Source organism: Melanostigma gelatinosum (assembly GCF_949748355.1).
Source record: "Melanostigma gelatinosum genome assembly, chromosome: 20".
Classification (NCBI taxonomy): Eukaryota; Metazoa; Chordata; class Actinopteri; order Perciformes; family Zoarcidae; genus Melanostigma; species Melanostigma gelatinosum.
The window spans coordinates 14,659,476-14,685,810 of NC_136653.1; the positions used below are offsets into that span (position 1 = coordinate 14,659,476).

The 26,335-nt window shown below is 43.4% G+C and overlaps 1 protein-coding gene across 2 annotated transcripts; it reads left to right on the forward strand.

The window, feature by feature from the left end:
- Window positions 1-2,390: 2,390 nt before the first annotated feature.
- nck1b (NCK adaptor protein 1b) lies at window positions 2,391-26,072 on the forward strand. 2 transcript variants are annotated; one of them, XM_079292563.1, is made up of 5 exons: window positions 2,391-2,530; window positions 11,295-11,347; window positions 11,575-11,815; window positions 21,095-21,849; window positions 22,171-26,072. In XM_079292563.1, the coding sequence occupies exons 3-5, from the start codon at window positions 11,590-11,592 to the stop codon at window positions 22,369-22,371; spliced, it is 1,182 nt and encodes a 393-aa protein (XP_079148689.1). In that variant the 5' UTR covers window positions 2,391-2,530; window positions 11,295-11,347; window positions 11,575-11,589; the 3' UTR covers window positions 22,372-26,072. The 2 variants fall into 2 exon arrangements, with proteins under 2 accessions (XP_079148689.1, XP_079148690.1); XM_079292564.1 differs by lacking the exons at window positions 2,391-2,530; window positions 11,295-11,347; window positions 11,575-11,815 and adding an exon at window positions 14,417-14,503.
- Window positions 26,073-26,335: the final 263 nt, after the last annotated feature.

Below are 26,335 nucleotides of genomic sequence, written 5' to 3' on the forward strand. Positions count from 1 at the left end.
TAGTAAAATGCAGAAATGCCGGAAATTGATTAATATATTAATTGAATGTGGTTCAATTAAAGGCAGCAGCAAACAGAAAGGTCTTCAATCTTGATTTAAATGAGCTGAGGGTCTCAGCAGACCTGCAGCTTTCTGGGACTTTGTTCCAGTTATGTGGAGCAGAAAAACTGAACGCTGCTTCTCCATGTTTAGTTCTGACTCTGGGAACAGAAAGTAGACAGGTCCCAGACGACCTGAGGGGTCGGGATGGTTCATAAGGTAGCAGCAGATCAGAGATGTATTTTGGCCCTAAACCATTCAGTGCTTTGTAAACCAACAGCAGGATTTTAAAGTCAATTCTTTGTTGGACAGGAAGCCAGTGCAAAGACCTCAGAACTGGAGTGATGTGATCCACCCTCCTGGTCTTAGTGAGGACTCGAGCTGCAGCGTTCTGAATCAGCTGCAGCTTTCTGACGGACTTTTTACAGAGACCTGTAAACACACCGTTACAGTAGTCCAGTCTGCTGAAGATAAATGCGTGGACAAGTTTTTCCAAATCCTGTTGAGACATAAGTCCTCTAATCCTTGATATATTCTTCAGGTGATAGTAGGCTGAGGACAGTAATTGCATCAAAACAACTCAAACACTTGGCAAGACACACTTCATCCAAACCCTGTTTATTTAGTGAGCAGAAGTAGAATTATTGGACAAGGTAATGACCTGATAAAGGGTTATAAATGTATGACACTGTTGAATGTTTAACATATTTCTATTGAAACCAGAAATAATTAGCATTGTGGTTATAACCACACGCAAAGCGGAAGTGTTGCTCAAATCAAATCATTCATTGTGATGATAATCTACTCCCACTAAAATGATAAGTAACCCACAAGCTGAATTAATTTACAACCAAAAGTTGCACAACAATCATGAACACGTATCAATGTGAAATTGTCTTTTACTTTGAAGACACACTTTGCCTGTCATGTCACAGGTTCTTTTAAAAACACTATGGTCAAGAGCTAAAGTTTATTTTTCAAACTAAAAACACGTGAATAAACTGAGATGAAGTGGGTTTGGGCTCCATTATGTGTGTTGTATCATCGTCTTGTTTTGAGATGGGATGGGATTGGGTGCAGAAAGCAGAAGACATGTAGAGGAGGCCCATCTGTTTGAGCAGGAAACAGATTGCATCCTGCAGCGAGCTGCACAACCTTCCAAATTACTCTGCAACCCGCTTCACCACAGACATGTTTATTAGAAGTTTCATTTCCCAGGAGAGGCCTAAATGTAATTTTATGATGAGTTATTGTACATATGTGTGTGAGTGCCTTTATTTATGCTGCACAGTAGATGACTAATCATTTGAAAGGCTCAAAAACACTAGACTAACAGGGCTTTCCAATTATTATTATATGTATATATACTGTATATATATCCATCCATCATATAAGGCTTCTTCAGGTACAACATATTACCCGCTGCAGCCAACATTTAGGAAACAATTATAAATTAGGAAAAGGTGCGATCACTTTTTAATTTTATGTACGGTAAGCTGATTGTCTACACATTTTTCTTTATCTAATTGTCAGTTAAAAATAGATTTGCAAAAATTGCAAATTATCACTTTCACTAAATTATACAGGATGACACTCAGCTCCAATCAGTTTTTTAAAGGCCTATCTTTTATTTCTGGCATCTGATTCTGGGCTAAATTCATTAATAAGTACAAGTTATATTAAAGTGGCAATCTAGAAGATTTTTTATTTCAATTAATGTCTGTTAAGTCAGACATTAATGATGATGATGGAGCTCATGGCCCACTGATGGAATTATTGCAATATTTATATATTTACAGTATTACAAACTGGGTGTCTGTGGCAACATAACGGGGAAAAATGCTGCATTATAGTCTTGTCTTATTTGAATACATACAAAAATGGGACTTATACACATTTCTGAAAAACAAAAGCTCCTGTATCAACACAACTCCAGACTGCTAATCTCTGAGCACAGTTTTCAAAGTTGTCACTCAAATATAAATTCTAAATCAACCAGGAAAGAAATCTTAAGGATTGCCACTTTGAGTATAAAATAAAAACATACATCTGTATATCTCTCTTTTCACACACGTTTCTTGTATAGCAGTGATTAGGTGGACTTTTTAGCCTCTCAAGACGAAAATCTTGATGGATGCTAATGGTCATGTAAAACATCAGCAGCTGCAGTGTTATAGACTGACTGCGCTGTGGTCCAATCATTGCAGAGCCGATTTCTCCGCAGCCAATTGGATGCAAGTGGGCGGAACCTGAAATCCGAACAGCTTGTGAGGCTGCTGCTAGTTAGCCTAGCCTTGCTACCCAGCAATGACATGCTTTGATATAGAAATGCTATTCCAACGGGGCACATCGTCTCATCAGCTAGGCTAGCATGTCGGAGTGGAAAAAAATAACCGGCCGCTAGCAAGGCTTCTCGTTACCATTTGCGTGACGCTTGTAGACATTGAATATTTATTAAAGGACACAAGAAGAGGTGGTCATCAGCAATCAGGTAAGACGTGGTATGATTCTGGCTTGCCACTGACGGGAAAGCTATCTGATCCAGGCTACCACACTAACGTTTCTCACGAGCGCTAACGGTTACAGGCTAGCTCGCGCTATCCTTGAATTCACCGAGTAACGATACAAGTCACGCCGGCTAACGGCTAACCGTTAACTCAGACAAAACCCGTCTGTCGCCTTGCCAACATGGCCAACATACGGTTACCCAAGCTGGCTAGCGGTTAGTTTGTCTGTAACCGAGTTATTTGTAACCATTATAAAGCATTTTTTGGGGGAAATTTCTTTGCCAGGATAACGTTAGCCAAGTTAAGATAGCGTGATACACTTTCAAGCTTAAGTTACAAGATGAACGCACAGATAAAACTGCGGCACAACCTCTGAATGTAGCTTACACTTGGCACCACGTTAACGCTTTTTTTATTTCTGAGATTGTAAATGGAGAGGACGCCTCAACGGTAGCCACAGTCTCTTCTAATTGACTGCAGTCACTGAGTCCCATTGTTTGTATTTTTGATTTAACGTTAAGTAATCAAGTTTCAGTTGTTGTGCAGTGATTTAACCCAGCTTGGTCATTGTCACGATGGAGACATTCCCTATAATTAACTTATGATTCCCTGTAACGTTACTCTTGTTACACACACACAAATTGTTACTGTAGCCAGCCTCTTCCTTGCCTACTAATATGGCCTTTGGGTGATGCATTGGAATTAGGAATCGTTTTCATTATTCGTTTATCTATGTTTTTATTTTAACAGTTAATTGTATCTTATGAGATGAAAGATGTCCATCTCAGTTTTAATAAAAAAAATTGTAAGTAATCTGTCAAAGGACTTATAAATTCAGCGCCCAATTCAAAGACAGAGGCTGCATACTAGAAGGAAAATGTCTAAGTTTCATCTACCATTAATAGGTAACCAAATGTACTGTGCATGTGAAACCATTTCTGTTTTGAGGCAAAATGTTAGATAATTGCTCCCTTTGCATATCTCCTAACATTGCTTCTACCTTACACAACCAAAGCCAGACTGAACGTCATGCTTCAGCTGCACAATGGGCTATAACGCTGTATAATTGTTGGCAAGCTCTGATGGTTGTGTGCCCTGTTATAATACTTGGACACCAGATATTAATTTGGAGCTGTGTGGTTAGTTAGATGTGAATGATTTAAGGGGGGTAGCATGTGTCTTCACCAAATGCCAAAGGGCTTCTTTGCAGCTGCTGAATAGTCTAGTTTCTGTAATTATTGTCACACTGACAGACCTCTTCACAGTCTCTCATTAAGGTTGCATGGAGGTGAGATGGGGGGGGGGGGGGGGGAGACATTTGGTCTGCTGTTGCTCTGTTGTCAGTGGGAGTCAATGGGTCCAATTTGCTTGAAGGCTGATATATTCTCTTGAGCATTGAGGCCAATTTGTAAAACATGTGAAAATGGCTATTCGGAGACTCATAGAGAACATTTGCGTCCATCCAATGCCAGGTCATGCACACCAGGATCCAGGACTCCCCCTGAAGTAAAGCTTTCAGTATTCAGCTACGCATGTTGATACTACAGTGATGTGGCCCTCTTTTCTTAATCTGTCTTATTTATAGCTCCTGTGACCCTCTAACAATGCCCGTTCTTCATGTTATGGCAGTATAATCGTATGGATATGCAGTGATGAGGTCCCTTTTCCTGCCCGTGCCTCTTTCTCAGTGCCTGCTATGTGCTACCAGTGGCCTCAAGCAGCCAAATCTGTGTCCTCACAGCCTATAGGGGAAAATACCAACTGTGCATTTTTGGGATAGCCAACAAATCTAATGTGGCTTAAAATTTCCCATGTCAGATGACAAGCCAAGGACTCTAATGTATTAAGTGCCTTTCGGTTTCTATTGAAGTTGAGAAACAATGGGGATTTTTTTTCGTAATTGTGTTGTAATCTCGGTTATTGCATATGCTCTTCCATTTCCTCATTTTCATGACTGCTCATGCATGTAGGTATGTTTGAACAGCCAACAGGTAAGGTACTTTCTATGTGTTAACCAAGGTCACATGCTGAAAAAATAACTTTGCCTTTTGTCAGGTGCAAGAAGGTGAAGAAAGTAGAACATAAAAGGAATCTCTGCTCAGCAGTTAAAGCACACTAAAGCAAGTGTGACATTTCTCTTCACTTCTGCAAAACTTCACGGTTGTAGGCGATGTGCGGTTAAAATATCTATCATTTCTCATTTGGAGTAAATGATATGACTTCCTCGTTTGGAGGAAAGAAGCGTGCAGTTTCAGTGGTGTTTTTTCTCCATTAGTTCATTATGGTTCGGTGTTTTTCTTTCTGTGGTTTTGGCAGTGTGAAAAAGAGTGTGTGTACTTGCAACATGCAGCTCTCATCGTTATGACAGAATTGGTTGTGAATCCATGCCTAAAAATACAATTGTGAATTTGTTGAACCAACAACAGGTGTGCCTACTGGTATACTTCACTCTACCAGTGTCCTACCATGTTCTTATTTGAATTTTGAACTATAAGTTACTATAACAAAGTAAAAGAATAACATTTATAATTTGTGATGGTTTACAGTGACTACAGAGTGGTTGAAATGATTTTTGGGAAGCTGGCAAAGAAGCCTTGGAGTCTTGTAGACCGGCTATCAAACAACAAAGGGATCTGTATCTGCTAAATATGGATCATTAATGATCGGCAATTAGTATCGGCAGCAAAAAATGGGATAAAGGATCTCTAAAAGTTATAGCCTTTTTTTATTTTCAAAACCTTCAGAACCAACAGTTTTGAGTCTTTTGTTTTTCAGTTTTGTCACATGTGATACGGTTGTTTTGTTCCTGTGGAAGATTTAAATAGGAAAATAAAATAATGTGATTAAAGTACGGTATAGTTATTGAAATCCATTTCTTAATTAGCTTAAATACCGTGATATAATATTGTGTACCATGAAAGACCATTTTGGTCGTATTGCTCTATGTTTGCTGTCTCTCAGTCAGGCAGCACAGAGGTGAGGATGTTTGTCTCGTCTCTCCTATCAAACACCTTGTTGGTTTTTGCAGACCCCAGATTTCTTTTTTGTGGCATCGCCTTGCAATCTGGAATGCCTCCCGCTCTCAAGATGCTCTCACAAGTCCCGACACGTGGCCCTCCCAGACTTCTGTCCCAAGTGGCTTGTTTAGTCCTATTGTGACAGCACCCTGAGGCTCATATTTGCCAGGATGTAGGAAGACTAAGAGGAAGCCAGTGTATCCATTTCATCTCTCTGACACAGGCTGCCGGGTATTATTATCTTGTGGTTTACAAATTATCTTTTTTGACTGCAACAATACCTTTTTTCCAGAATGCTGCACTTGCAGCAGGTGTACGGCTACAATGCATCGCCAGATTGTCTCTTTTACTGACTCCTTAATGCTACAGTAGTTTAAAGTTGCCTGACGCAGCACAAAACCAAACCGCAACATATTTACTGTACAGGAGTACTTGATGCTAGGAATCCTCCTGCTTTGTAAACTGGGATTAGTCATCGGGGGAATCCCCTGGAGCTCTCAGAGTTGGTGAGGTAACCTGGAGGTTTATTTTGCTGTTGCCTTGATCCCAGATTGCTTGGATGTGGCCATCAGTGGACCTGGTAGCTATAAGCAAACAGGCCACCCAGAACAACAACTGGCAACTCCAGCAACTAGCAGGGCATGGATGTGTAGGCTTTGCTGCTGTAGGTGGGGTCTGAGGAAGTAGATCCTTTCTTACATGGAGGTGTTCTGGTGTGCATTTACTAACAGAGAGGATGTTAGTGTTTTCACGTTGGTAGGCTGCTGCTAATGCCAGTTGTAGATGACATTAAACTAATTTAGTGTAAATGCTGGAAGGTAAGAATTAGATAGTGTGAGCCTGCTTCAATTCGACTTATTTAGCAAATACTAATGCAGTGGCCTTATTTCTAAACTTAGCCTGTTGTAGCACTTTGGTTTTGTCATTTGTTGTAGTGTATGATCGGGGTGCTTTGATCAGGCTTTCAAGGGCCGATGCAGATCAATGATTTCCTTACTGGTGAAGCTCTGTCTTTTCTTTTTCCAGCAAGCATTCTCTAAGACTCTGTGAAGCCACCGCTTTTGTCTCATGCTTGTGTCATCCCTTTTCAATGTTGTGTCGCTCTCACCATTCCAAAATTTCACAAAAAAAGGTCAGCTCATCCTTTTCCAGCCACAAAAATGGCAAGTCAGTTCACCAATGCCATGTCTCTGTGGGCTAGAGAGCAATATGCAGTCGTAGCAAACTGGGAAGTGAAAATGGGGAAGTGAAAAGAAAACACTTTTCAGCTATGTTTCTGTATTTTGCCTTATCTATTATGATTGTCAAATTTACCAGCGAATAACGGTTATGATTTGGGGCCCAGTCTATCAGAATATGGGTATGTGATAAAAGATTGATACCGTAGATTTGAATAGTTTAAAGTTCACTACTTGCAGCTCTAGAGCAATACATGTGGTTTATCGTTTGGATGAGATTTCGCGGCTGAATTGCTATCCAACATATTTCAAATGATGGCATCCGTGTACGCTTCTCACAGCCTTCTGATGTGATGTTGGCCACAAAGAAAGCTTGAAACTTTTGGTGTTGGTTGTTGCTATGAGAGCAAATCTCTGGCGATTCTCAACGGACATGAACGGTCTATTTTAGGCCGTTCCCAACTGCTGAGGGTGATCCTGAGGGGTGGATAACCAAATGCTTTCACACAGTCTTGAGCCTATAGGCTTAGCCAAAAAAACTAGAGGCCCGGCTGTCCTTAATTCGGTTTTAATATGATACTGGAATAATACAATTCTTTATTGGGGAACATCATATTTCCTTCCAGCAACTCGTTAACTAGTTTAAATTGATTCTTAATTCTCCTAATTGAGGTGCATTACATGCATCAATGCAAGGCAAAGATAAGTTATCTGAACTCAGAGGTCAAGCATGCACTCTGTCAGATTGCATCACTTTCCCATCATCCGGTCACCCTTGTGTCCACACTTCCTGTCCCACAGCTGGCCTGCCAAGTCTCCCATGACCCTTTGCTGCTGTGCTTCTGTTTTGTTTTGAGAGAATCTAGGACAGCTGGGATGAGTCGCAGTCTCATGGGTTTTTAGTTGCTGTGGAAAAAAAGTACACGCCGCATATTCGTCAGTCCGTCGCCGTCCTGCACGGTCCGATCGTGAAACCTACCGTGTGGGCAAAATTGTGAGTTTTGGCGGAAGTGCAGCAGTGCCAGAGGGGCTGAGTGAGCGGTGAGCATACAGAGCACATTCCAGAAGGCAGCAGAGGCTGTGATTTTAGCAGGCTGTCACAGGGATTAGGTTACTCTGTCTGCCTCTGTGAGCTCATGCTGTTGCTGTCTCAGTGCCTCAGCAATCCTGTCGATTAGTGGCTCTATTTGGTCCCACAGCGAAGAGGGACACGGATCCATAATTATTCTTTCAGGTTTGTTTAGATTATCTGGTATCCAGTTGTTGTGACTTCATTTTTTATATAGAACCTGTCAGTCTGGTTTAAGTCACAACCATTCACTGAACTATCATTCCTATTCCTGTTCTTTGCTTTCTAATGCATACCTCTAGTGTTGTATCCCCATGTCATGTATTACCACACAGGCCACTGGAGGTGCTCTTTCACTAGATCTCCACTTGTGTGTCATGGGGTTGTGGCAGCAGCTGTAGACTGCAGGATGTGGTCAACTCATGTCAGTGTTGTTTCATAGTAACTTCGCAAAGTTGCAAACTGCATCTCGATTACACCACCGATGTGCAGTTGGCTTGCAGTGTTCCTTAAGCCTCCTTCCATTTTATTTCTACCCTAATTTATTTTTAGCTGATAAAGATAACGGAGCCAGATTTGGGTAAGGGATCTTGTGCTGATGGGAAACAGTTGTGACCAGTGTTGGCACTCTTGAGAACATGAGTGGACGACTGATAGTAACACTGGTGGTGCTGTCACTGGCTCACAACTGCTGCTGTTGCGGTAGATAAGGCCCACTCTATCAGCTTTGTATTCAGTATTTAACAGTTGACTATTAGGGCAAATAGTTTTAAGCATATTCCAAATTCTAAATGTTTACATTCAAATTCTAAATCAACATTTGAAATCTTTTCATTTGGTGTAAACCCAGTATTTCTGCAGTATTGATTGATTTGTCAAAAGTATAATCCACAGTTTAATTGATAATGAAAATGCTAAGTAGCCGACTTGCAGATTTAATCAAATATACAGCTGTTAAGTTAACACATTTGGTGTTCTCCTACCATAGCAATAGGCAGAGTAGAAGTTGCAGCCACAGTTAGCTGGGAAAACCCTGAAGCTACCACTGACCACCAGATTTGACCACCTTGTCCACCGTTCCATGTGGTCTAGTCGGCCTTGTTGACGACCACACGGCTCGTGCATACAGATCCTGTTTTTGCTTTATGTCTGGTACCCAAGTTGTTTTCAGAGTTGGACTGGATGCTTGCATCTACACGGTTACTCATTACATACTGTATTGAGTTTTTGTATTGTACCATTCCTGAATCCTAAATCATCAAACTGACTTATTACAGGAAGATGACCCCGTACTTGTTGCCTTCTGGGTCCCACCGTGGTCTGTTTTCAGGGTCACGAAATGCTGCTATAAATCTAATTATGCGTTTGCTTAAACGGTAAACACATGAAATTGTTTGTTTTAAGAGAAGCGTTGATTATGTTTGAAGGAGCTAAAAATGAATGGAAGCACAAAAATTATCAGATTTTGGTCAGACTAGCTGAACTTTGCTCTGGTATTTAATGTGCTCTGTGGGGTTGGTGATGGATGGGGGTACCTGTTTAATTCTGCCAGGCAGCAGGGTAAACGGAGCTCCACTGTGTATATGACACCATTTGAGAAGTTTGACCTATCTGACCTTGTGTTTAGTGCTCTGGAGTAGCGAGCGGCCTCGGCTCAGTCTGCAGCTGCGCGTTTAGCTCAGAGCATCTGTCGCCCAACGTTTTGATCCTCCCTCACATCTGCAGTATCGTAAGTCACTGCGGTGTCGATGTGCTCTTAGTGAGCAGCAGCCACCCTAGATGTGAGGGGTGATGGTAGTTTAAAAAAAAAAAAAAAAAGTCTGGGATGCAGTGTACTAAGTGAAAATGGGAGATAGGTGGGCAAAGGGTTATTCCTACAGTGATGATTCCTTCATGCACTGGCAGGGAGAGTTGAAAATGAAAGATACTAAGGGAGGGATGTTGTAAATGGAGAAGGAGCACATATACACACTTGTTAGCCTCTTTGGCAGACGTGTATCCAGCCCAGCCCAGGGAGCGGAGGGATTGTTGCCTTTTGTCTTGGTGAAAGAGGCAGCACTCGAGGAAAGTAAATCCGCTCTTTGTTTTTGTGTGCCGCTCCCTAACGTGTTCCCAGTGTTCATTAATTTCATTAGACATGGAAAAGGAGCAAGCAATAACATGCCTTGAGATAAACCACACTATACACCCGAATGCCTTTGCGAATGAAGTCTAAAACACCCAACATGGGGGAAAAATAGCCCGGACCACAGGTGTCCCCCTTACAACTTGTATGAAATGCAGAGACAGTTTGTGGTCTTTGTATTGCATTTTAGCTTTTGGCTCTTGTCATGGTCTTATCCACCTTTTCATGAACCATCCCAACATTGTGACTTTTTCTCCAGAAAAGCACAAGTAACATTAAAGCCTATACTTATTTACTGTTTATTTTACTCCCCTTGGCTAATCATGCTGAAAGTTTAGCTTGGCTCCTTATGTTTGCCTAAGATCAGGTTCTGGGCCCATCTCAAGGCCAGCTGGAGCTGAAACCTATACACTGCTGCTTCAAATCCAAACCAAGAGCTCTCAATCAATGAGGTCAGTGTCTGGTCCCTGAAGTCAGTCAGTCGGGGGTGAAACTCCTTCCACTCTCATGACATCAGGGCAGCTTCAGAAGTGCCCCACTCCTCAAGTGCTGCAGTATTAACCTAAGCGTGGATGCGCCGGTGGCTACACGGGTCATAGGACCAGTTGTTGTGAATGCGGTTATTGTTGAACACAAGACAAGTTTTGATTGTGCGTCCGTACTCTCAAATCATAATTTTAAAAATGCCAGAGGAGCTTGAAAGCTCTTGTGATAAGCTAACATTGCAAACAACGACGCCACACTTGTAATGCGGTTCACATAATCGCAGCATTTGCATAGGCTGCACACACGGGAATATTTATTGGCCTTATCCTACATCATTAGTGCTCAGTGAGAGCTTCACTCCCTGACGTCGCCTCACTGCTGACGCACAGTGCCTCCTCTTCTTTACTTCCCTATTACAGTAATCTTTGCCGTCCTTCTGGCTCAACAGATTCGTGCTTGATTCCTCACACAGTGGACAATCGTTGGACTTCTTCTGGGAGGAAATAATCGTCCCCTCTGTAAATGTATGAAGAATGTGGATACTGAGGGATTGTGCTCTGTCCTCTCTGGCAGCTGTCAGTGTTGAAGACTGAAAAGAATGGTCATTTACATCCGTTATTTCAAGAGTACAATTGGTCGGGGGAAATTATGTCTGAAGAGACTAAACTCTGGAAATGGTAGCTGGCATTTCTTCAAGGCTAGCTGGAGTGTATTTGCACAACACTGTCCACAGCTTGACATGCTAATATCGTTAGTACAGTACCACATAGAGTGACCTTTTAAGTCTCTTAAACATAAATACAGATATTAGTAAGACACCTTTGAGAAGAGTCTGTTTGTAATTATCCTGCATTGTCTCTGTTCTGTTCCTAGGTCTACAGAGAAGTATCGGAGCCCTTGAAGTTGTCAGCTTTGATGCAGTACAGGTACCGCTACCTATATTCAAACACTGTTTCTAAATTTGCCTTTGGCGTGTCTCTGACCTAATCATTGTGTCTGGAGCAAACGCCACATAGATCAATATCGATATGTCAGGATTTGTGAAGATATACATATTTATTTTGTAGTTGTGTGTGTGTATATACCGGTATATATATATTTTTTTCTAGCCATGCTGACATCCGTTCCTTTTCTTCTCCTCTCTCCGCGCCAGTGTACCGAGTGCAAGATGACGGACGAGGTGATTGTCATCGCCAAGTTCGACTACATGGCCCAGCAGGACCAGGAGCTGGACATAAAGAAAAACGAGCGCCTCTGGCTCCTCGACGACTCCAAATCCTGGTGGAGGGTTCGAAATGCCACCAACAAAACAGGCTTTGTGCCGTCCAACTATGTGGAGAGGAAAAACAGTGCCAGGAAAGCTTCTATTGTCAAGAATCTCAAAGACACGCTTGGTAAAACAAAACACTTCTGCTTTATTCACTTTGCACTTTTAATTTCAACTTGCGATGGTTTGATAAGCTCTCAAGTCTGTTTATTTGTATTTTAGGAGCTCACACAATTCCAGTTAACATGTATTTGCACCCTAAACATTTATAAATCTTCACCCACTCATAAGATCTTTTCGATAGAGACTGACTTGCTTTGTGTTTCATACACAATTGGGTATTGTAAATGGAGTAGCATCAGAGAGCGTCGTTTATCTAGGCCATCACTACCTCCGTTTGTTTGTGACCACATTGTTGTGGCATCTAATGTACTGTCTACAGTAACAGCCTCCACAGGAAGAGGGTCGTAGGTTGATGTGTGATTGGTTGAAATGCTGAGAGCTACTTTCCTCTCTCAGCACACTGATACTCGAGCTTTAGTATCTGATTGGGGTGTGTATAGAGTGTAGTGTCAAATGTAATGTGACGTTTTTACTCATTGATCTTGGAGACGTTTGCGCAGGTAAGGTTGCTTTACATTACTTTGATTTCATATGTTTTTTTTGGAGGTTGACGATGACTTTTTCAAAATATCTCTTGCCCTTTTTACCAGAATTGATACGACACAGGTGATGTCTGCTCTGTCAACACAGCAGTAATATTTCTGGGCACTGCTATTTGCCGAGGGCCTTGTACTGCCACATGTGACTGTATGTAAGCCAAGGTTGCCATTTGTCTTAGCTTAATTCTTCTTGATGACAGGCATTCACGACAATTTGGGATGCACACACACACTGACCACTGGCATCCAGATCGCCTGGTATTCTGTTTGCCTACGATTTCGCTCGTTTTCTAAAATGTGACGGTCTTATCTTCAGTTTCTGATGCTTCTCACACTCTAATCTCCACTGGTTCTACTCTGTAAGGCATCGTTGTCTAAGTTAGCATGATGGGATCACCGTGTGTGTTGGTGTAGTTAGGCCATTCGATTTAAGGTTGTACAACAGCTTTTGCTACAGGAAGTTAAAGGCACACCTCAATAGGCCTGCGTGATATTGACATTAAATTGAGTATTTAGAAAAATGCCATGTGTTGTGTGACATAATGCAGCTCTTTTTACTCCGTGTATTGTCGTTTATTCTAATTGTGGGACCTGTTGTTACGGCCCATTTAACAAACGCATAACATCAAACCACACTTGTAAAACCGACAAAGAGGTAGCCTCATCTCTTCTGCTCATTGATGTGGTGATTATGACTTCTTCCTGCGTGGGGTGACCCGCTGCGAGGAAGCCAAAGTGACTTACTTGCACAGAGGGATTGACAGAATGTGTGTGGTCTGGGTACTTCTAATCAGAAGTGTGTCATCAGTTTGTAACTATCACACGCTGCAGTGTTTGCTAAACACTTATCTGTTGGACATGTGAGCTGCGTCTTCCTGTTGGCTGCACAGTGTGTGTGTTTGTGGTGAGAGGAGACTGGTAGCGTTCGGGCAGCAGCGAGTACTGAAATACTCAGAGGAAATATGATATAAGAACAGTTTCTTTTAAATAAATAGCGCAAATATGGCTCTTTTTTTGTACTTTAAGTCCTGACAACACTGACTTTAATTTACAAGATGTTTCCTTTGAGTGATTTCTTAACTCATCCTGTAAATTGTTTAACTGCTGCACATTTAGTCTGTGCACGTGCCTCCTTGTTGGGCTTCCTAACAACTTCCCACCTGTCACTACATCCATTGATCAAACAACGTCAGGTGAACAGCTGCACGGCTCAGGTCTCACTCGCACATAAACACAATGAAACAAGGACTGATGTAAAACAGGACTTGAGGCAAATGTGAGTCTTGTTAAACACAAATACAATCAGAGAAAGCTTGTAAAGACGTCACCTTCATTTGTCCCTTTATTAATGAGCTGAAAGTAGATTGAAGACGTTTTAACTAGAGGATTGTTGTGCGTGGTTTGTTTTTCTTCATGTGTGGGAGAACAATAAGAGAAACAGCCCGATGACTACACTTGCATATGTTATGTGGGGGGAAAACAAAAGTATCTTTTTTTTTTTTTTTTTTTTTTTTTTTTTAAACAAGCCTGTTGCTGGGTGTGGAGTGGTGTCATCGTTTGAAAGAATGTGTGAGGGTCTGATCTGTCTGCAGACGGCTGTTTCTGGTGTGTGTGTGTTTGTGTTTGAGGACTCATGTTTCCTGGGTTTGTTGTAAAGTTATGAGTGTCTCTACAAACAACTGCAGTCATGTGACACAGAGCACTCACTGACTCACTCAGCCGTTGTGCAGCGTCCCCTCAGATCCTCACGGAGTGTATTTTTCCGATCACTACCCTCCTAGAAACACCAATCTGCTGCTTGATGTCGATGGAATGGATCCTTTGCTTTCCCTATACCTCTTCTTTTATCTTTTTTTCTTTCTCCGAGTCCGAGCTTCAGCCCCCTCCCTCCCTCCCTCCCTACTTCTTACCCTTTTCCATGAGGCCTCTGCACTCTGCCTTCCAGAGCTACACCGGAGGCCTCTCTATCCCGCCCTCTCATTGGCTAAGACCGACCACATGGTCACGGAGTGGGCCGCCCTTGCGCCGCTATCCGCCCAGCTCTCTGGGTGTTCACATGCAATAACTCTACAGCTGCAGTGGGAAGGGAGCAGGGGCCGGGAGAGACAGCGAGCCCAAAATGGACATGGCTAACCTATTCAAACATTTCTTTCGTGAGTTTTTCACTTTCTTCGTCTTCTGTAGCTCCTTGTTTTGCTGTTTTCCAAGCGTTGTTGAGAGCTTTTGTCTGAAGTTTGAGCGGTTTCTTTTTTCTCGTGACTGCAGGAGCGGTTGTCCGGGTTTTCTTTCATCATACTCTTTCTGTTTTTATCATTTTGGGTTGTAGGTCTGTTTCAGCTTCAGGTCAGCCAAATGAATGTTATATTTAGAGCGAGCGGACAGAGATTTCTGTGCTAACATGTCGGTAGAGAGAAAGAGAGAGAATGTCTTAACAGCCTTTTCCGGCTGCAGAGACTGGGTGGATATGCTCTTGAGAAGCCTTCTGCTGAGCCGAAGCCTGTAATTGCCTCAGCAATCATTCTGTCTTTCTTTTCAACACACACACACACACACACACACACACACACACACACACACACACACACACACACACAGTAATCCTACTCCCATTTTTTTTTCTAGCATTTGTCCTAGTGAGTGGGCTGCAACCTGGTGGATTACATTATCATGCTTGAAGACCCCCCCCCCCTCTCCACCCTGTTTGGGAATATCTCAAGACATAGCCGAAGTCTGTTTTGTTTTATACTACCCTCAGGGCGAGCTTGCTCATTCTGGGAGGGTCTCCCTCCTCCACCCCACCGCCAGTCATGAGCTACAGTTGAAGGGACGCGGGGTGCTCGTGTAGAACACTGTCGTCATTGTACTGAGAGGAGCAAGAGGTCTCTGCTGATTGATGGGACCCGGGCTCCCATCTCCCGCACCTCGCTCGCTTATCAGAGGAATGTCATTACGCCGGCAGCTCCGTGGGCCGCGGATACTTTACAGCCATGCTGACACACTTTTTCAAAAGGCCCTGGCGCACACCCATGCTGTAATCTCACCTTGTAACTGTTGAGTGGTATCTCCTGTCTCTGTCTATCTCCCTACTTGTGTGTCTGCTTGTAAAGAATCCAGAGAGTGCAAAGTGCTGAGAAGAACCTAGAGATGAGCTAACAAACCTTTTTGCTTGTGTAAACTGAGAGCTGTTAGTCTCCTCTCTCTCTCGCTCTCTCTCTCGCCTCCCTCTGTTTTCCTGTTTCTCAGCCTCCCCAGCGAGCGGAAACTCTAATTTGAGCCACATTTCTCCCTGAGTGTTGGAGAAGTGCAGGCCAGAGAGGAAGTGAGGAGTCAGAAGGAAGTTGAATCATTGTGTGTCTGTTTGACTTTCTGGCAGTCTCTTGTCGCTCGCTCCTGCTTTCCAACTCCCGCTTCTTTTCTCCAAAACCGCTGTTCACTGTTCCCAGACAAGAAAAAGCAAAAGACATAATTATAATTACAAGATTGGTGGGAGAGTTGTCAACGTCACTTAAGTCACCTTCAGATGATTTTGGTCCGTGAAGCTGTCCACTCATCTTTTGTTTTCCTGTGTCTTCTGCCATTAAGAACTGCCCAACAGGAAGTGAGCAGTGGTTTGAAACTTGCAAGCACTGTAAACCTGTTGGCAGAAAACAGTGGAGCTGCTACAGCGCAACTCCCCTTGTACATCGAACCTAATAGTTGCTTCATAGACTAGTGGATCGACAGAAAGTTAATCAATAATAATAAATAAATGATAATTTGCCAGCAAAGGAGGATTGTTTAGTTTTGAGTTTAGCAGTACCTATCCTGAGTCACTGTTGAGTTGAGCTGCCGAGTGAACATCAATACATTTTTGTTAATGAATGAAAAGTAGAGATGTGACGAGTTTTAAAATGTCAGGGACTGAAAGCTGGCATTGTGGGTCAGTTTTGTGGTCTTGTTTTCTTATTTTTTGGATCGGTTAATTTCAGATTTTAACTCAAAGTTGTGGTCTGTCTTTAGACAATATTTACAAAATGTGTGTTTTTTTTAGACAAATTGTTTTGTAGAAGAACATTAATGTCTTAAAGTCAAGTGTCGTATGTATCAAACATTGTAAACGACACTCTGCTCTGTCATTAGACTGATCCCAGAGGGGCCACCAGAGCTAATGCTCTTCTAAAGTTATCGTGACATCTGTTGCTTCAGTGGGGAGAGAGAGAGAGGGGGAACCCAAGCTATGCTATTTCAATTTGGGTCACCAGAGTAGAGGTTCAGCATGATTTCAGGAAATAATGTAAATAATTGCTGGAATAAATACAACCACCTTGTTTTACTAGCAGGAAGGGTTCTACTTGGCAGAGTCTCTACTGCCCAGAGCTGTAAACCAAATGCTGCACTGCGCCTCCATCCCTCCCTCTGCTCCATCTCAGCGACTGACGGCTGCCTGCTTTTGATGTCTCAGACGGCTGAAGTTGAAAGAGCGTTGGATGTTTCCTGTGCAGCTATCAGTCAGCCATGTTAGCAGCTTGATTTGAAGCCGTGTCCTTAAAAGGCATCCCAAGCCGATCCCATTGAAGAGCACGCCAACCCGCTCTCGTGTACGTTCCCTTTAGTCAGTTTGAATCACTCGTTCTGTCTGCACACGGTGTCATTACATTTATTGTGTAAGTCCCACACTGAACCATATGACTGAGGGCCGCTGAGTTGCGTCACATGTCTGTTGAAAGCGAGTGACACATTGTTGTCAAGAGTCTAAATTGACACAGAGGACAGGCTTCAGGATGTGGAAGGGACTCGCCAGTGTCGTACTGACCTGATCACCAGAAGGTCTAAAATGTGTTTGGCTCTACAGAGCGTTTCACTGCTGTTGAACTTGTCCCAGTCGTCATGTTCTGTTCAAGTACAGGGATGTTCAGACACTGTCAGACAGCCTGACGCGGGGTGTTGTCGTCCGCAGAGGAAGAGCCCTGGAATGGAGGGAAGCCGAGGGGTCGAAAGGGCCCGGGCAGACAATGGACAGCCAGCCAGCGTAGGGAGGCCAGAGTTAAAAAACAGAACTAGTTCCTCTCTGTCACTGGTAGCCAAACACACTCCCCAGCACTTTCTTCTCCTCCTGCTGGTGCGCCTCATCTGTAAACAAAAAGTGAAGTTTTGAGGGTTTGATATATGCGCGTTAAGGTCTTTGTCATTGTTTGCAGTGAGCTACTGCTATCTGACATGATTTCCTTCCTCTGCTTTCTTTTCTCGGGAAATGCACAGGAAAAAGCATCTGACGTCAAAACAGAAAAGTTTCCAGTGCATTTTACTTATTAATTCCTCTTCTGTCTTGGGGATCTTTTCTTAAGTAACATTAGCAGCATGGCGTGTGGGTTTCAGGGGAAGCGCTCAGCTACCACATTTGCATCGACGCATTTTTCAGTTTTGCTTTCAGGTGGGGAGTTGAAGTGAGGACTGTGCTTCCCTCCGCTAGGGAGGAGTTGGGGTTGTTAGTTTGTCTTAGTGTTTTATGTGCAGGACCCATTACATGATGCAGCATTTGGGCACAGATTTGGCACGTTCTGTTAGTTATTGACTGCCTATTTACTCAAGTGGTTGTGTTATGGTAAAGCTGGGAGACCTGGACAGTACGCTGGTCTGCTGTTAAGATGGACGGTCCCATGATTAAAGATTCACTGCTTCAGTCCTGATAACGACCTGTGATGTGATGTGTCCGTCACAACAGCTGATGTCGCGTCTGTCTGAAGTGCTTGACCTCAAGACTGCCCTGTCATTGTAACTTCCATACCATATGCAGTGCTGGAAGGAGTTCATACACAATGAATACATGTGCATATTACATTATAAATATTGTGCTATTGTCAGATAATTATTTCTTGAAATGTGAAGACGATCAGACATCTCTACTTGTAAGAAAGTATTTCAAATTTTCTGTGAAAGTCCTCGAACAATGTCAAGTTGTGCTGATTTAGTCGTACTGTTTTTCCCCCTACTTTTGTTTAGATGTAGTTTGGCATTTTACGCTTATTACTTGGCACCCCATTCACCAGATCACTCCTCTTCTGTTGTTTGCAGTCAAATGTGTTTCCCTCAAACACTAAGCCTCCCACTGGACATGATTTAAACCTGTAGGGCTGGAGTCGACCACCAGAACTGGCTTGTTTTATGCATTATAGTTGAACACTTGTCAGGACTGAGACACGGGCCCCACGGGGCACTCTGAGGCGCTCCTCGGAGCTCCTCCCACTAGGTGCAGCTACAGCTGGAGATGTCCAGAGTGCTTTCTTTCTCCCCCACCACCAGTAGTAGGAAGATCTAGGCTAAATAAACAGATGTATTGTTCCAAAACAAGTAACCCTTCATTAAAGACATGAACTCTCCCTCCTGCTCTCACACTCGCACATAAACAATCCTCCAACCCTGAAAATAATTTGATATTCGGGATTGGAAGTGTTACAATTTGAACAATAAGATGTAATTTTTTATAATAAGAAATAATTTGAATGGTTAAGAAGCGCTTAACCATTCAAATCAGTCCAACCAATGACATTTTGGTTGAACCAAAGCACAACTGAACCGCCCTACAAACCTGGCAGAATATCCAGGAAATGCTCCCCAAAATCAGTTGCCACCAGTGAAGCAAAATGCAGCTGTGTCCACCATTGAAGACAGTGGCCTTTCTCTGAAGCATTACCATGCTGAGCCCTGCAAGATAAGAGCCTCTGCTAAATTATAGAAGAAGGCATTAATTCGGTTGTTTGTTCGCTGCCACCTGAGAGAATTCTCAGCAATTGACCTCCAGCAGCAGGACGGATGGGCGCTTCTTATCTTCTCTCCGTATCATCTGCCTGACGTACAGGCACATGCCAACTTCCCTTTAATACCTCCGCTTAGATTGAGCGTCTAGTCAAACGCAGTGGCCCTGGACTCTGATCATTTTTTTTAATGCAAAGTGTTCGTGTGTATGAAGCAGGAAGCGGCAAATAAAATCCCTGACAGGGACACTGATAAGGGCTGTTGTACCTGGCCAGACAGATAAAATATAAGCTCTTGGTTGTCCCCGCTCTCAGCTGGAGATAAAAGTTCATTTATTTATGCAGGGTTGACCCCCTAACCTTTGCTTGGAGCTAACTAGGTCATTTCCAACTGTGCACAGAAGACATTCTGGGGCTTGCGCCTGCGGGAACATGTTCTTCTTCCTCAACATGTGACACATTTTAAACATTGAAGACGAGTGAGCAGTTTGTGTTGTCTGTGTACATTTATACTCCAGAGTTTGGGGAATTTACTAATTTGGCCATTTCATCGATATGAAAATGATCTATATTATATGTACATGGGTTTTGTTTTTGTCTTGAAGTTCTTCTGAGTTATTAAGACTCCACAGAGGCATAAGTAGACCTAACCTCCACGTACAGACATCAGCACCCTGTCTGGAGTCTGTAGTTATCTACAGTGGTGTGACTAATAACAGGTTCTACCTGGAAGCAATTTGATGTTGGACTCTCAGCACAACCATGAAATTTGTCTGCACTCCTTGAGTCACGGACACGTTTCAGTGCCAATTTATCTGTGGTGAAGCCGATTCAGTGTGGCGTTGTGACAAATTAGTCACGGTCCTCGCTCGGAAAACAAACGCGCACTATCCTGCAGACTACACCCTACCGTCCTATATCATTTCACCCAGCTGGCTTTTGATTATGCAAGCCATAGCCTTGCAAACATAATCAGAAATAGTCACTACTTTTGGTTTGCTCACTGCGTCTGGTGCCGGGATCTGTCTCAGCGTTGGTTTGCCTGCATCAGCAGTCTGGCCGTAGATCTGTGACAATTACCAGTAATGTACGGTAGTATTAGCTTTGCAAGAACCAGCAACATGGTGGACTGCTCTGCTTTTCTTTCTACAAGGATTGTACGAACAGATCGAGCTGCTTTCTGGTAAAGTTGGAAGAAGTTGTGATCTCGCCACTGTGTCCACTGCTAGCTACACATGTGTTTCGTACAACTGTACAACGGGGGGGGGAGACATTTGGACAGAGGGGAGGAAGTGGAGCTAAATGCTGGAGCGGTTGCAGAAGTGGGACAGAATTTGGTATCCAGCTGCTGTGCAAGCGAGGCCGCAGGTCTCAGGGCAGCCAAGGTGATTAGCAACAATGAAATGGGACTGAGCCTTTTTGCCCACAGAGTCCTGTCGTTTTTTTGTTCATTCCAGTGTTATGTAGCAATGCTTTGTACATATTTTTTTTTTAGTTTCCACAGGATTTATAGGCCCATGCCAAAACAAGTTTTCAACCCACTCCAATTTTCTTTTTCTCAACCACAGCAGCATTGCTTTTTTTGTTTCCTCAGCACCTATAGGCCTAATCCCCAAGAATGTATCTGGATTTGGAGTGTGGGGGGTTAGGCCACTGTAAATGTGGGAAGGGAATGATTTTATCCCTACTTACCCACCCGCCCTAATGCTTATTATCACTGCCTGGTGTTTGTCTCAGATTTTTTACTCCTCCCTTAACTGTCCAGAGGTGTCTTTTAATGATGTGTGTGTGTTTTTCTGTTGAGACTTGTTCCACATCAATGGAAGGGTGTGAAAATGTGAATTCCCGGGACTTGTTTTAGTAAAATTGTGACTTAAGTTTTAATTTACACAAGAAAACCTAAAGATCTGTGTGCCTTCTAATTACCGTCCTAACCTGATTCACTTAATTTTAAAGTAGATTATGCTGTTTTCTCTGTTAACTCTTGTGCCTGTCTTTGGTTATTTCCTTTAGGAATTGGGAAGGTGAAGAGCAGAAAGGGGGGGATGAGAGACACGGCCTCCAACGCAGACACCGGAATGGTCGAAGATAACGGCGAGCGGCTGTACGACCTCAACCTGCCCGCCTTGGTCAAGTTCAGCTACACAGCAGAGCGCGAGGACGAGCTGTCCCTGGTGAAAAGCACACGGGTCGTGGTGATGGAGAAGTGCAGCGACGGCTGGTGGCGCGGCAGCTACAGCGGGCGGTCTGGCTGGTTTCCGTCCAACTATGTGACGGAAGACATGGATGGGACGGCGGGAGGAGGGGGCATGGGGGGGCTCGGGGACCCGGCTGGATCGCTAACGGAGAAGCTGGCGGCCGTGGTGAACAGCACCACGAACGGGAACAGAGTGCTGCACACGGTTCAGGCGCTCTACCCTTTCAGCTCGGGCAACGACGAGGAGCTTAACTTTGAGAAAGGCGAGGTGATGGAGGTCGTGGAGAAGCCAGAAAACGACCCGGAGTGGTGGAAGTGTCGCAAAGCCGACGGACAACTGGGCTTGGTGCCTAAAAACTACGTCACTGTGTTGGACTCCGCCTCCCATAAATCCGCAGCAGGGCCCGCTGGGCCGCCCACACCCGACTGTGACTACATCTCGCCCTCAGGCACCGGGCGCTTCGCGGGGAAAGAGTGGTACTACGGAAAGGTGACGCGCCACCAGGCGGAGGTGGCCCTCAACCAGAGAGGGGTAGAGGGGGACTTTCTCATCCGGGACAGCGAGTCATCGGTCAGTAGCCTGCGCACCGTTACCGATGTATTGTACATGGTTTACAGGCACCTTTACACTGTGTGGTTTGGGCTGTCTGAGATGAAAGTGGTAAAATCTGTGGTCGTCGGTCCAAAACCGTGGACTTAGATGCTTTATTTGGAGCTTTATGCAACAGTATCTGAAATTCAGGACCACATTCTCACAATGTGACTACTGATATAAATGCTACAATAAACATACACGACAGTCTAAAGGCGCCTTGACTCAGGAGAAAGACGTCTTTAAAAACACCGTCGAAACACTGATCATATAAACTTGTATTTCCTTTTCTTTTCACAGCCTAACGACTTCTCCATCTCCCTGAAGGCGCAGAGTAAGAACAAGCATTTCAAAGTGCAGATGAAAGAAAGCCTTTACTGCATTGGACAGCGCAAGTTCAACTCTATGGAAGAGCTTGTTGAACACTACAAAAAGGCCCCCATCTTTACCAGTGAGCAGGGAGACAAACTGTACCTGATCAAGGCCCTGGCTGCCTCCTGATCCCTCTCTGTTACACACACACACACACACACACACACACACACACACCTATACAGCAACTGCATCCCGATATATACATACAGATACCTGCGCCAGAACACACACACACACACTAACATTTAAACTCCAAGCCTGAAGACTTCAACACATCATCAGGACTTAAATGCCCGATTTGTGAGCATTCCAAGAGGAGGTATGGGAGACACACGGAGGAACGGAACGGGAGACAAAAAGACTATGGACTCCTCAGAGTTGACTACAGACTTCTCGGTCGCCTATTTTAAATTATCCAGATGTGTTAGGTCATAGGCAATGCCATTTATTTCCACCTTGATATCTATTAGAGTTGCCTTTAGTTTCCTCTTTTTTTTTTCTTTTTTTTTTGTTAATATATAATCTTTTTTTTAACATTTTCTTTTTAAAAAATGTGATGACTTTTAACTGTATCCAGTTCACAGCAACCACCCGTCTGTGGCATTCTTCAGATGTTCGCAAACTCGCCTACAGAGGTCGACATTTCAACTCATTCTTACGTTGTCTGTCTTCATTTTTTCTTTTATGATTGTGGACACGCTAATCCACAACTCCTGCTAATCATGAATAAAAACTAAGTGACCAAAATATATTTATTGATACAATTCTGTTAGGATCATAGTGGTAGAGATTGCAATATCACACTCGCGTCTGCAGTTTGGAGGATTCCTCCTCTTGTGCAAAGTCAAACTTAGTTGTTCAACTTTATTTTTGTACAACAGAACTGCTTGTCTCACATATTGCTGTATCCATATCATGTGAATGTTACAAAAGCCGAGGCATCGCAGACAGCGGGGGGGGGGGGCGACTTTGCATGCGTGCATGCAGACGGACGGAAAAGTGTCCTCGCGCTTCCACTGCTCATCTCCCAAAAGAGACGGTCTTCATGAGCGATGGGGGAGTTTGTCCATGTGTCCAGAGTTCATGTGAAGAGCCAGAAAGTACTTTCCCCTCATTGTCTGGAGACTACCTCCCCCCCACAGCCGATGCTAAAGGGGATGTTTCTCTGGGAGGAGGCAGCAGCAGTAGTGCAGCTTCCAAACACACCAGTTCTGTGGAGCCGGGAGGGGGAAATGGAGGACCAGTGTAGGCAGTCCAGAGGATGATGTCACTGCTCCTGAATTAGTGATCACTGGAGGGAGTGGATGAGTTAAGGGGTCACCCAGGGGTTGTGTTTGTGCGGTTACAGCGCACATGCATCATGCTGGGAGACGCCCTCTTTCCAGAAAATAATTCCTTTCGGCTGGTAAAAGAAATGCTCGGTATTTTCTTTGATATCTGGGTGTTTATTTCCACGGTCTATGTCTTAAGAAGTCTCCTAGTTTGGGGGAATCCAGCTTTGTTTCCCCTGCAAACGCATGGTCAGTGTCAAGTTAGAATTATGTGCACCTAGAGGTGGTCAGCAGAACACATGGTTTGTATTTACAGGGACTGGGTATCTGTTGAGTGAAAATGGACCAAGTAGTGTTTTGAATGTTGAAGTGGGCAAGTAGTGTTTTGAATGTTGAAGTGGGCAGCTAGCACCAGCGCCTGCAATCAGAGCTGCAGCAGCGCTGGCCTGAGCCGCTCGGGGAGATGAGTTCTCCAGCCGGGGCCAGTTTGACCCTAGTGCAGAGAGAGGGGGGGGGAGGGGATTTCGTAGTGGAAAAATGGACCTTAAAAAACAAAAGCAGTGAAGTAGGATCCAGGGAGGAGACTTGGAGAATGTGTTCCACTGAAGAGAGTATCTGGATTACCGCTCCCAGTAAAGGAAATGAACGAGGGCCAACGCCGATGTATCGTAGTAGAAAAGAGGATTTTGGATTGGAGGGGTTTTCAAGGTCTAATTAGTCGAAGCATGAAAAAGTCAGTCATGCCACAAGGAACTCAGAACATGGGTGTGAACCTTTTTTCTCTCTCCATTCCCCAGATGATTGACACATCTATTCATAGCAGAGCTGTGGGTTTCTCTGTTTTGAAGCTGTAAAAAGATGAATTATAAACGGTGCACAATTGCCTTTCAGTTTGATTTATGACTGGTTAAAAATGGCAAGTTCTAATTATGCGCCTACAGTACTAGCAGTCAATTAATTTAAATGAGATTAGATCTTATTAAATAGTACAAAAACAACATTCCAGGATTAAACGGCTTCTGTCGGGACTCGAAAAGGTCTCGTCTAATACCTAAACATGTATCAGTCACAATATCAGTATGGCTAGTGTTTTTTGTTCATTTTGGGTCCTAAATCTCTAAAAAAAAAAAAACATGTCGGACGTTTGTGCCTGTATTCCCTTCATTTTCAGTTCTCCCCTTTTGGTTTCTGTGTCACCAGAGAAGTATTTGTGTTCCAGGAATCCTGTCGCGTGTTCCAGGAATCCTGTCCTTTATTACACCCAAATCCCCGGCTGTTGCATCGGTGACCTTTTTATTCTGACACTTTACGTGAGACAGCGATAACCAACCACCTGTGTTTTCTCTTTTGTGAACTTTCCTCCCTGACTTCCAGTTCTACAGCATCAGTAATATTACGCAGCATTAAAGTGACAAACGCCAACGCAATGTGCTCCACTTTGAAGGATTTAGGAGATGTTAATGTGCCTTCACAGCTTTCTGTCAACCAAAGGTTTAGTCCCTTTCTTATTTTCCTTCTTCCCACCTCTCGTCACCACGGCGTGCTATTTGGTTGAAGCTTTGCATGTGCGTCTGATTAGTGAGCGTTTTGTTGCGGTGGCATCCTTGTTGAGAAAGGGTATTTCCTCGTTTAGCTGTCTGCTGCAAATGTCATTGTCTTAACGGTTTTGTTTCTTCTTTTTTTTTGCTGTCCCGCATAAAATGCCCATTAGCTGATACTGTGTGTGGTTTCAAGTGACCTTACCTTTGCCGAGTTCAAGTATACCTTCTCAAGTGAACAGTGAATGCCTACATGTACAGGATAACATATGTGCTGATGTTCATTCAGAACTATAACCCCCCCCCCCCCCCCCCCCCCAGGTGTGATGTGATCATGACCTGAATCTCATGTATGAGCACCCCGAGTCACGGCATCACACATCGTTGTGAAGAAACTGTCGAGGTTTGTTTTCTTTAATGTCTGTATGTATTTCATATAAGACATTCACTTTTGCAGTTTAGCTACTTAAATATGTAAAAAAGAAAATCCTCAATACTTAAATGTTTTACTTGATATTCAAATACAGAACCACAGTATCTCCTCCCTGCATAGGTATTGTTATAAATGGATCTTTTTACACCAATGGAGGCTGCATGAGCAGAGCCTTGTAGCTGTACAGACATGGTTTTAAATCTGCTTCAAAAAAAAAAAAGACAGACGCTAGTTGTGACGGATATTATCGAGAGATCGAACTATTTTTTTCGTGATCAAGAACTACAGTGCAGCCGGACATCTGTGTTTCTCGACTGCTAAACAAGCCTGAGATGATCGCGAATCTCCTGATTTCTTGATGATATTCAGAGCAAATGACCCAGTGTTCAACTTTGGTGCTTTTGTGCTGCTTCTTGGTGTTTTGTCGCACAAAGCTTTTTCCTGTATGAGAGAGTGAAGAGAACAGATCCATGCTGTGGAATGATAAAGACAGTGCTGTGAAATTTAATGTCATGCTCTTAATACTGTTTTTATGGAGGGGAGATTGTCTTCAGGTGTAATAATTTAGAAGAGTTTATTAGTGTTCAAAAGACGTAATAAACAGCATAAAAATGATGCGATAAAGAAGTCTTGTTTTAAACTGTCACAATGTTGTAATACTCAGTTATCCACTTACGTTTCGTCTAAAGCAATTTGTTTTTACTGGATTACAAAACACCGAAGTCCTAACTCTTAAGAAAACTGGGTCGATTTGTTTGTGCTTTAGCTTTTATGCTATAAAATGTGATTATAATGCAGTTTAAATTCGGATATTAACATTATGTGAAAGATGGCAGATGATTCATGCA